The sequence below is a fragment of the Pagrus major genome, chromosome 21 (assembly GCF_040436345.1).
Source record: "Pagrus major chromosome 21, Pma_NU_1.0".
Lineage (NCBI taxonomy): Eukaryota > Metazoa > Chordata > Actinopteri > Spariformes > Sparidae > Pagrus > Pagrus major.
The window spans coordinates 6,786,139-6,798,630 of NC_133235.1; the positions used below are offsets into that span (position 1 = coordinate 6,786,139).

At 39.3% G+C, this 12,492-nt stretch overlaps 1 protein-coding gene across 1 annotated transcript in view; it reads right to left on the reverse strand.

Moving 5' to 3' along the window:
• Positions 1-12,492, reverse strand: part of brinp2 (bone morphogenetic protein/retinoic acid inducible neural-specific 2) — a 257,324-nt gene that overhangs the window by 146,211 nt on the left and 98,621 nt on the right. The window contains exon 2 of the mRNA XM_073490443.1: positions 6,769-7,218. Coding sequence (XP_073346544.1) covers positions 6,769-7,151 — 383 coding nt within the window. The 5' untranslated portion in view covers positions 7,152-7,218. The remainder of the gene's footprint in view (positions 1-6,768; positions 7,219-12,492) is intronic.

The following is a 12,492-nucleotide window of genomic DNA, read 5'->3' on the forward strand; positions in this document are numbered from 1 at the left end:
ACAATTTCAATTTCTAACCCTGTTCTCCGGTTTCTTTCTGTTTGTCCACCACTGGATCCAGAACACACTGGAGCTGAGGCCTAACTGTCAAAGTGTAAGTTGATGTGGTCACTGATCCTTTCCCCGGAAGACTTTCCACGCCTGATTTCCTCCAAAATTGAGTAACAGTTTTGCTAAACCCCTCACAGTTCCAGATATATCATGGACATGACCTCACTGTCCTCAATAGACACAGATGGACTATCTCAGTTGAGCATGTATGTCACTGGGAAGTATCAGCTGAGGGACATTATGAGTCCTACTCAGGACTGTGTGTTGTGTATATTAAAGTGAAGATGCCCAGTCAAAATGGCAGGGGTGTGAACCTTAAAACAATGCTGACTCAAAATAACATACTGTAATACTTGAAACAGATGATTTAAATGCCTCTCATGTTCCAGAGTCCGTAGTTTCCATCCCTTACATTTTAGAACTAAGGTTTTCAGAATTCTGTTGAGGGACAGTATTAAAATTACAACAGTCAAAAAGTCACAACAATCTTTTGGGGGAGCAGGTGCACATATTTTAAGTTTTCTCATTCACGACTTGTACAACAAAAGAGAAAAGAGAAATTGTCTACATCTGCAATAAATCAATTTCACAATTCAATATTCCAGTTATTTCTCAAGTAAATAAATAATTTTTGATCGCCAAAAAATTCTTTATTTTCATTTAACCTTTCTTACTTTTTCTTACTCTTATTTAAAAGAATCATCACTATCTTTCTAATGATGTGTATTCATTCCCTCTTATGTGATGCATGGCTGGGTGTTTCTTCACTATAACTTTAAAATAATTGTTTTCCATCATTTAATCACACTGGCATACATGGGTCATTTTTCAACCAGTAAAAAACGACTTTTGTTCATAGAGAAGAAAGGAAAAAATAAAAAAAGTGATGAATTGTGATGTTCAAAAACAAGATATTCAATGCTTGAATATTAAATAATAAATGAAATGATGATCAAAAGATATAGCAAAGACACACTCAACCATGCATGAAATTACATACTGCAGGAAATCAAGAACAATTTTTTTTTGTTTAAGTTGTTCATTAAAGGAGTTTGCATAGCTTATGCATCAATGCGGTATAGTGCTGATAACTGTTAAATTTGTAGCTTGGTTCAACAACAGTGGATGGCTGAAATATTTGATGAACAGGATGCCCCATTTTGTTATTTTTGCCATAGTTTTACCAACTGCCAAATACATGTGGATGTGTGAAAATTGCATATAAAAATTCTGTATGCACTTACTAAGTAATGATGAAACACAATGTTCTTGTTCAATACTGTAATATTATTTTGAAATTTGGGGGGCACGGTGTTGCAATTGTACTGTAATTCAAGGGGAGGTTCCATTACACCAGGGAACTAGGATTCAGCTCCCCTGCCAGCTTTAATTATTTTCCTTGCAGTCCCTCAGTCCCTAAGAGTTAGAGGCTGCAGTGGAAGCAAGACTGTTAACAGTTATTCTGTCCTTAGCATCTAAAATTGTTTCCTACAACTCAGTATCGCGCCAAACAGTGTAATAGGCCAGCCGCCCAGAACATCAGTGGTGCCCATCTACCGAGCATCAGTGATATCGGTGAAGTCAGATGTCTGCACAGAGACCAGAAGATACTAAAAGACAACACCCACCCCAGCCACAGCCTGTTCACCCTGCTGCCATCTGGAAAAGATTCAGAAGTATCCAGACAGAGCTTTTGTAATTCTCCTGTCTGCCTCAGACATTCATATACCATACTGATAATGTTGAGTTTGCAGGCTGCTTTCATGAATTAAGAGCATTTGCAAAAAACACAAGACATGTGAAGAGAACATAAGACAACCATCTGAACCTGATGACTCACACTTTGGAGACAGAAAGTCTAAATCACAATGCTATCAGCTAAAGATACAAATACAAATTGTCCATGTTAATACTATCTTGTATATACATCGTCTTTGTGAGTAAATTGCATTTATTTTTCCAGATGCATAAGTAAAAACAAGAGGTATTGGCCAAACACTAAAAACAAAGAGAAGGAGTTTGCCGTGTTGCCTGCTCAATGATCACTGAGAATCCAACAGTTATATAACAATCTGTCCCACTTATGTCACAAAACCCTCAGTTGTCATTTCACTCTAAACTTCCTCTTCATCCCTAAGTGATGTTGTCATTTCTATTTTATTCAAGTAGAGGCTTTTGGAAGACCGAAAGGAAGGGAAGACAGCAGAGTTTGTATATGTGAAAGAAAAACACCTCAAGTCACAGAAGAAAGTGCTCAGTTGACAGATTATTTAAGTAACTGTTAAAAGTGCCTCAGAATGAGACATTTCTAACCTCCTGCTGTTTGAGTGACCAGAAGGGCAGCACAGAATCGAAACAGGCGACGGCTGAGAGTGACTATATAACTATGAACCAGGCGAGCACTTCTCAGAGTTAAAGTGAACAAAAGGCAGCCAGCAAGACAGAGAGGGAGTGGAGTGACAGCCTGTATGATTCAGTCCAAAATGTCCCGTCCGTCTTTTGAAACACAGTCAACAACTGGGAAAGAACAAAAACACCACAGATATTTTAAACATAATTTCTTCATCTCTGACGGGACAAAGGTCGTGCATTTTTAAAGAGCTCTCGGACGGAGAGGAAGGAAACGACGGGTAAAAAAATCTGAATAAAAATATAAATCTATTCCAAGTCGAGGAAATGGAAAGTCCAATTGCAGCCTCAGCGGATAAAGTGTATATCTATTACATTTAGTATTAAATGTGGAGTAATGATAATGGTGACAGGGGCTGACATGAACTGTGGACCTGGGCAGGACTGCACTACATTATTTATACTGACGACCGCACAGCTAACAGCCTGTGGACACACAGAGAAACCTCCCGTCTTGGCACGCACATTTCCCTCTGCAGCAGGAAGACATAAAATTATTAACAATAACTTAACAGTTAACGGAGCTAGTTTTGTTTCCTCTGCTCTACACAAGAAAACATAAGAAGAGTGATGTCAGTGAATGAAATTTCAAAAGTCTGCTGAATCAGTAATATCCTGTTTGGTTTCTCTTCTTTTCATGATAAGGTGAGGTTAAAAATATCAATCCTTTTGAGTTTTTTGTCAAAGTGAAAATCCTATTGGCCTTCTGTCTACACAAACCTGACAGTGGCGCTTTTCAAAAGTGCTCTGCAGAGTGGCTGTTTTGGCCTGGTCAGGACCTGTGTGTCAGCGGAGTTAAGAAGACTTTCCATCACCTTTAACCGCCTTCATGATCACTCGTTTCTAAATGTCAATACAGTCCAAAGAATGTTTGTTCTTTTTCCCTCCCTTGGATGTTTGAGCCTCACTATGCAGAATGATGTGTAAAGCCTGTCCTCACATTCAACTGCTGCAGGAGGAAAGTTTCCCTGTGCTCCCCTTAAAGCTCAGTTTAGAATGTGAACCTACCAGCGTGATTTATGACAGCAAAACTAGCTTGAAAAGCCAATTGTGGTCCAATATGCAACTTAACCTCTCAGTCCAGATTCTGAATTTTACAATAGGGGAGAAGGAGTACAGTTAATTTGAACAATTCATAAACACACAGTATGTCTTAGTGTGGGATCATGGGAGTTAATGTCTTTATTGTTATACAAACCACCATGGCCGAGGAAAATCTGTCTGACATGACTCGTAACTGTTACATCGTGTTACGTTGTGCGGATTTCCGTCCACACTCTCTGACATGTCATCTGGTGTTCATCCATAAGTTTTAATGACAGGTGACCATATGATACGCACTGTTAACGTGGATACAATTAAAGATTTCTTGAACCTTGTTGGAATCATTTGGGCTAATGTAACTCAACAAGATATTTTTTCAGTTATCTGGTACTGCTGATGAGACTGCCTTTAGCCTATTCCTTTTTTGGTTATTTACTGTGAGAATTAATTTAGTTTCTTATGACGTATATAACCAAAATCAAAAATGATTCATTCATTCATTCATTCATTCATTCATTCATTCATTGTCCCACTACAATTAAGTTATTTTCTTCTTTGTTAATTAATGCCTTATGATAAGTGTTAACATTATCAATATTCCTTATTATGTTATCAGAAATATCAGATTAATTCTTACGTATAAAAAAATACTATAACATGCATCTGTTTGCACATATAAGGGCACACAATAAGGGCTTCTGGAGCATGAGGTAAAGGCATTATTATGATAATAAAATGTAATATCCAATAGAAATGCAATTTTCATGCAATGTAATACCTCCAACTGAATGTAACTTTTTTGGAATGATATCCTGCTAACACTCATAATGAGACAAGTTTGTTCTTACAAAGTCAGAAAAAAGTCCTACAAAAAAATCTTGCAAAACATTTGAGCATTCCTGATACGATTTTAAAGATATTGCAGCATTGCATCTTTGATTCCACACTTTGAATGTTGACATTTCAGTGAAATTTGAAACATAAAAGATTTTGTGTCTGTTTTATGAGTTTGGTGTTGTAAGCTGTCAGACAGATACAGTATAATCCTATAACATCTTCAAATTAAATCATCTAGAGAAAAAATGACAGCTCAATATATGAAGAGTCATGTTCCCATGACTAATAAAAATATATTTTTCAAATTACAAGTAGCAATACGTGCTCATGAAATGCTCTTTCAACTCTCAGCTCTGCTTTGCATTTTCCCTCACCCTGCTGAGCTCAAATATCAGAACAGAAAGAATCAGCAAAACATCTGAAGGACTGCAGAGAAATGTGACAGAACCACAGCCTATACCATGTTCATCACTCTATTCTGTGTCTGTCGCCCATAATCAACAACAGCTCCTCTTTTATCTATTCACAGATTACACTGAAAGTGTTTAAAGCTCTGACTTTAATCTCCCAGACACAATACATTCACAATTCCCTCTGATCCCTGTCACTCTTTAAAGAGTCCGACTCTGAACACATTTTGCTTAGTTAAATCAGCCAGGACCTGAACAAAATCAGCCAAAAACAGCTCATTTCAAATTAATTAGCTAAGGCTTTTAAGAAACATGGTAAAAGTTCTACTTAGTGTTAAATGAAAACAAAGACCATCCTAAATGAAAGGAACAGAGATATTGCTGTCCCACAAATCATAATACTGCTGCTTGAAATAGATATTACACCCACCCAGCAAATATTTAATACACAAGCCCAAGTGTTTGATAATGTGAGTTTTGAGTGAAAGCGATTCAGAACATCTTTTCATTACATGCTCTCATACACAGATGGGGTCGATTAAATTTTAGTGTCAGTGCTGAGAAATGAAAAATAAAATTTGTATGTCTTTACAAAGGCAGAGAGAAGATGAATATCATCATATTGACCTTTAGAGTTATTGTGCATGTATATCTCTGTATTATCACTGATATCTCTTTCATTCCATTTGAGCACAGTGTGGTAATATTTTTCATATATTCCACGCAGGTGGCTGTGTTTTTTTGGTTTGGTAACTCTGTGGTCTGCACCGCCACAGGCTAGTCACACTGAATGAGGGTGGTATGTTATGTGAAATTTTTGCCGCAACGCCTGATTGAATCTCAATGGAGGCCTCACGGAGCCACAAGTATGACTGCAGACTCTTATGGCCCTTTCAGTCGCAACAAGACAAAAGCACAAGTGCTCTTCCTAAACTCATTTTTCCAGTGGCTTTCACCACAAAACAATTGCTTTTTGCTTTGTTGAGCAAAAGCAGCTCACACAGGCCAGCACACCGCATGAGGCATGTGGGCCTAAAGTACAACTAAGCAGACACCTCAGAACGGTTGAAACACTCATATCGCATTGTGAACGTCTAACTTTATTTATTTATCACCTTTCAAGGGGCGAGAGGTCATAAAGTGTTTCACAGAGGCAATCATTTATAAACATACATGTTTAATTAAAAAGTGCAAGAAATCTTGGGTATGGTTTACTCTTTTTTTCATTTTCTGTTTAACAACTTGTGGTAATTTTCTATGGTGTGTTCACTTCACATCTGAAGGCATTCATGGCTTGCAGCATTGCTTAAGCATGTCATGTCCAAGATTAGCAAATACTAGTGTTTAAACCCGAGTCATCCATGTCACATCCCTCCAAGAAGTTTTAAAAGGACAGCAAGAGATGGGACTTCCAGAGTTTTTTTCCTTAAGGCAGTACTTCCTCCTTGGGCTTGGTGCCATTTGAGGACAGTATTTATGATGCTTGGAGGAGGCACTGGGTTAAAGGCTAAATCAAAATAATGAAATTCTCCTGCGTGCAGTAAACACCCCAAAAAATTGTAACGTTATTGACTACAGCCTGCGGGAGGACACTAACAGGGACATGTGATGATTTTTAAGGAGGTAAATCCTCCTGTGCAGGTATGAGTTTACAATATAATGTACAGATATCAACAAATAGCCTATATTTTGCTACTGATGGCATTATGGGAAATACAGGATCCAGTGTTTTGGATCTTGTGGAGCTGACCTACTGTATACTGAGGACTAAAAGTCTTCTGCTGCTAAGGTCTTTACCTTTCCTTTTTAAATATGCCTTTTGTTCATCCGCCCACACTTTTGAAGTGCACCAATAAATCAAAAGAGCAGACTCAAAGTCATAAGCTAAAAAGTTTTGGAAGCAGTACATAAGAGGTTGGGCAGACAGCCTGAGACATAACTGAGAGGATATTTTCCTTCCACCTCCACACACACACACACACACAAACACACATGCGCATTTGCAGACTTCTCTCACCTGTAAATCTTGTATCTGGTAGAAAATCCCTGCTGGAACCTCTCTCTGAACTCTGTGTACTCAGGACATCTGTGGAAAGGTCCCTTCTCTGACAGCAGCCAGTCCAGCTGCCCACCGCTTTGCCTTGTGCTGAAGCCCCACGGCGAAGTGTTGGATGAGGAGGAGGACGAGGATGATGACGAAGATGAGGGGGACGACAGCGAACCATGGAGCGTTTTCCCGCCGTGTCCCCCACCGCCCACTTGTTCAGCTTGGGCGGGCCACGGCAACCATAGCAACACCCACGGCAACCATAGGAACATCAAGGAGGATGCCAACCATCTAGCAAGGCAGGAGGAGCCATGGGAGCACCTCTCTCTTCTCATTGGCCAATGAGTCGCCATGGTCCAGGTGGTGATGTGCTAGGGCACCTAGGACCGGCATTTCTTCTGACAGTCACCTCCCACTGGCCTGGACAACAAGACACAGAAACATCGAGCTTTAATTTCATGATCAGAGAAACACATATTTGATTGTTTAAAAGGAATTTCTCTTCTGTCTTTGACAGACATTTCTGTCCACATATTGTGAATATAGTCCAAAATTATGAAGGCAGCATATTGTCCCTCAAAGTGGTATTTACCATGTTAACATCAATCATAGCAAAGTGATTGCTTTCATGGCTGCTGTAAATGAGCACATGCAAGGTATTCTCATCATGTCAGACACATAATTATTGTTATTGGACCATGAACATTAATTACATGCACACATCAGAGGGACATTGCCTTTTGTTGCCATAAAAATGACAACGCACTGATGAGGACTTCTTTTTAGAATGTAATCTTAGACCGCAATTACGCTTTTCATTTAAAATGTCTCATATCTGGATTGGATTTCATACGCTATTGTGAACACTTAGACACAAACGAATATGTATGTGTATCTGTTAGCCAGAGCACAAATTTGAAGCATCTGTCTTGCCAAGCTTCATGCAAATCAGGGTCAGCACGACTTCAGTCTACCAGCTGTTCAGTAACTGCCAAAAAACTGACAAGAATAACTTACAGTATGCACTTTTAACAGTTTATCTCCAACTATAACAGTTCAGCTGTCGCTGGCTAATATAGTAGCTAATATAGCATCAACTATGACAAATAAATCATATTTATGAACTGCAAGCGACACAAAACACTGAAAGAATGCATGAATATGAATATGTGACTCCAGGTGAGAGAAAGAACCAGCCAGGCAAAGCAGGCAACTGCCGCAGGGTCCCGACTCCCACGGGGGCCCAAAGTCCCCAGGTTGTACTTTGAGGTCATTTGATTAACTATGAATGTGTTAAGTAAAATGCGCTAGTAAAGCACAACCAAAGCAGTTGCTTCTGAGGGCTCCAGTATCAAAGCAGATTTCTGATACTTTAATACTTCAGTTGTATTATGCACACATGCTGTACATAGACACAGAGTCCCTAAAGAGTTGTTAAGGTCACAAATGACAGAGACTCTGTTGGACACTCCCACACAGGGTTTAAAGCCTGCAGCTCCCCCCAATTACTTAGAACTGAAGAAGCCCTTTGGATGAGAGGTGAAACGTCTTCATGAAGTCCGGTCGACTCCATGTTTATGTATATTTGTATGTAAATAACTGTATATGTGTTCTGTAATTTCATGTTTATGTATATTTGTATATAAATAACTGTATATGTGTTCTGTAATTTCATGTTTATGTATATTTGTATATAAATAACTGTATATATGTTCTGTAATTTCATGTTTATATATATTTGTATATAAATAACTGTATATATGTTCTGTAATTTCATGTTAATGTAAATTTGTATATAAATAACTGTATATATGTTCTGTAATTTCATGTTTATGTATATTTGTATATAAATAACTGTATATATGTTCTGTAATTTCTGTAGCATGAAGGACTTTACAAACTTATTTCGTTATGCAACCCTATGTTGTATAATGATGAACAAATTGCCTTGTGCCTTGTATACAGAACCAAATAAAAGAATTGACCCTGCAGTGCAAGGTAATTTCCGAATGATTGAAATTGGAGGAGCACTTGTAGCATATTCAGCACTGAATATATAAAGTGGCACCGCAGTGACATATCTGACTGCTTCAGTTACTTGATGCCTCGCATGTTTGGACAAGAATGTCATCACCCGCCTCCGTACGGATCAGGGGTATCAGCAGCACACACCAAGCACAACAGCACAAATCACATTACAGCTCAAGTGTGGATCCTCATCATCTAACACATATCTCATGCATTGAACTGATGTGCAGACAAACACACGCAGAATGTATTAAGGTGAGACTTCACAGTGCCCTTCAGAAAAGTGGATGCTTGCTCTTCATTTCACTGTTAATGACTAGCAGGCTTGCTGGGTGGAGTCTTCAGGGACGAATCAGCATTCTAGAACGGATATGTAAAGTAGTGGAGAAGATGCTTTAAGTGGATTGGGATCCTAAGTATTCCCTGTTTATCTTACAAACAAATTAGAGAATTAATTTCAGGTGGATAAATGCAGGCTCAGACATGAAAAAAAACAATACTCAGGGCGCTGCATTTTTAATTTTCGCTCACTGCACCAAGAGATTACTGCAGTTTGAAAAGGCAATTAGCAAAGTCATCTGTCAAACGATTGTATTTATGCAGCTAAAAGAAGGATGAGAAGTTGGTGAATGGAATGCGATGCTGGTGCTGTTTCTTTAACTGTATGGCCCAAAGGTATAGCTGGTGCAAATTAAAAATGCACAGTCTGGTGGATATCTCATCTCTTTTTTTGTTGTGTCCTGGGAGGGGACAACATCACTTACTATGGAATAAGATAGCTACACGTTCCAGGCCTATAAGTCCCTGCTTACAAAGTATTAAAAAAAAAACTAAAAAACAAGAGAGTGTCTAATATTTCCACCCTGTGATTTTTGAACAATATGGAAAAACACCTAAACTAATGTTAGTGTTGATTATAAAATGTTTCCTGTGACAGATATACTAGATTTGGAGTTCTGCCTTCAGACAGGACAAATACATCAGAGAAGCTGCTGCTTTGCACAATTTTCTGACATGTTACTATGGGAGAAGTCAAACGGCATGGAACTTTTAACAGGTTATGAAACAGTGTCAATTTAATACTGATGCCTCTTCATGACCTACACAGGTGCCTCTCATTGTACCGGATTCCAAGTTATCCAGGTTAAATAAGTCATAAAATTAAAAAAAAATTTATGGCATCACGCTGAGGATGAAATGAGGGGTTTCACAGCCTGAGGAAAGAAGCTGCTCTGTAGTCTGGTGGTACGGCACTAAAACACAATAGAAATTGGGACAGAACAACTGAGACAAGGGTGGGTGAGAGCTTTGCAACCCTACAGCTGCTGTAAGTCAACCTATAAAAATAATATTTCAGCATATTTTATTGATCTTTGTGAAAAACATTTCTTCAACCTAGCAGCTGCTAATATTGCTTCTGTATCAACTGAAAGTGACATTGATGCGACAGACGTCAATCACTCCTGACTGGTTAGTTCAAAAGAAAACTACATACACCCCCTCCCAACAAAAAACCAGCTAATATAAACCAACTGGCAATTCAGTCTTATTATCCGGGCCAGTCTTTATCCGCAGGACCACTAGAGGTCGCTTGTGAGAAATATACAAGCCAAGTGTGTGAACAGACAAAATGCACATAGTTATTATGGTGACTGGGTGGGAAGAGTTGATAAAATGACTCCTACTTCATTGGGGCACAACTTATCTGGGCTGCAACTTAAAAATGGTGAGTCAAATCATCTGTCAGATACTGGAGCTACAGTATGACTGAATGGATGTTGTTTTGATTCCTTTCTGCATCAAAGTCTACACAACAATGCTGCATCCAAAATTTAGCCACAATAGAGGGAGCTATTGTTTTCCCTTTTTGGAGAGCAGTACAATACAAACCAGCCAGCAAGTCACAAATCAGCATGTAAAGTCAGCTTCTTAATCTTGACACGTGATGTCTCATGACAACATGTTTGCACGTATTTTTACTGCAATGTAATGTGTTTCTTTACGCAGTACAAGAACATTTGTATCAGAATTGAAATGAGACCAGTTGTTGTGTACCTGAAACTGACTGAAACAATAGACAAAGACCCTGCCAAATGCAAAGGCTTTTAAATGAATAAAGGGAAAATATGGATATGAAATTAACAATGAAAGGGATGACGGAAGCGGATGCGTTCAAGGCACAGAATATGAGAAGAGAATGTGACAATTCATAAGAAGAGATGAGGGGATGAAAGGGATGGAAACCAGATGGGAAATTGACAGATGTAGGAATCTATAGTGGAAAATGAAAGGAGCGAAGACCTTGAGCACGTACCATGTATGGTACACCTCAGTCATTCTCCACATTCTTTCTCTCCTTTGTCTCTCTTCCATAAAGACCTCTCTCTCCATCTACAATATTTGTTCTTTATCTTTCTAACAGACATTTTTCAACCCTTTTCAATTCATCTCATCCTTTTTTCTTCTTGCCGTCTTTTTATTCTCTTTCTTCTTTCTCAGACGAGGCACCCCAACCATTCAGTTTAAAACTAGTTAGCAAATGAATGAGAAACACTTAACTGGAAATCTTGATGTTTGCGGTACCAAATTGTTTTGTTTTTTTTCTTGCCTCCTTGAATACATATAGATGAATATACATTATATACGTGCGTATTTGAGGCAGCTCATATGTGTTAGAAGTGTTATTGATTCAGAGAAGAATTCTTGCAATGGTTTTCCACTCCAAGGAGCTGTGAGATTTGCCTTTCAAATGAAGTTCTGTAACTTCTTAAAACGGCACCTCTCGCAGAAATAAGCGTTCCCCATAACTGCCAGGCCTCCTTCTCCTCCACTCCTCTCCTCTCCTCTGAGACTCCCCCGCTAATTATAAAATGCATAAAACATGCCGCGAATGCCAGCGAGACAATAGAGGGAAATTGTGAATTTTTAGCTCTGACATTTAATGTTCGCCTTGCATTATTCACACACCCTTTTCCGTATTTACACTTCTCTCTCCCAACTTGGGGGATCAGGAGCTAAAGGTAAAAAGGCACGAACATCTCAAATCCATAGTGGGAAAGGGGGAAGGGGGAGGGCAACCAGGTGGAATGGAAAAATCGACCACGTGTCACGTTTAAATAACATCTCAGGGACGACAGCGGAGTCAAGGAGGAGCGGCAGCTTATGTTTATTGGATTTTTTTTTTTCATCGCTTTCTGCAGGCTTAGCGAGAGCAAGGAGTGAGTTGTAGTACTGTGTTTGCGCAAAAAGGGAGGGAGAGGGAAGGAAATGAGAAACATGAGGAAAGCTGGGAGCACTGGCGGTAAGAAAAGAAGGTAGAAAACAAAGACAGAGCCACAGATTGAGGAAAAAAAAGGGCTCCTGAAAGAACGCAGCTGAGTCGCTCCCACTAGAACTGGTTCCTTAAACTTCCCACCCAGCCGCTGAGTGACCGAGCCAAAGGCTAATGCGAGAGCGGTTTGACCTCCCGACTCGTTTAAGTCATCCGTGCTCCAGTTTGTGAGGCAGAGAATTATGCGTGGAAGCCGGTGTCCCAGCATTACTCGTCTACGAGCCAGACAAAATTACAACCTTCATTTTTCTCTGCGGCAGAGAGCACAAACCTACAGCAGAATTCATCAGCTCGCTATCTGTGCACTACAATTACCGCAGCTGGGAATCCTTATT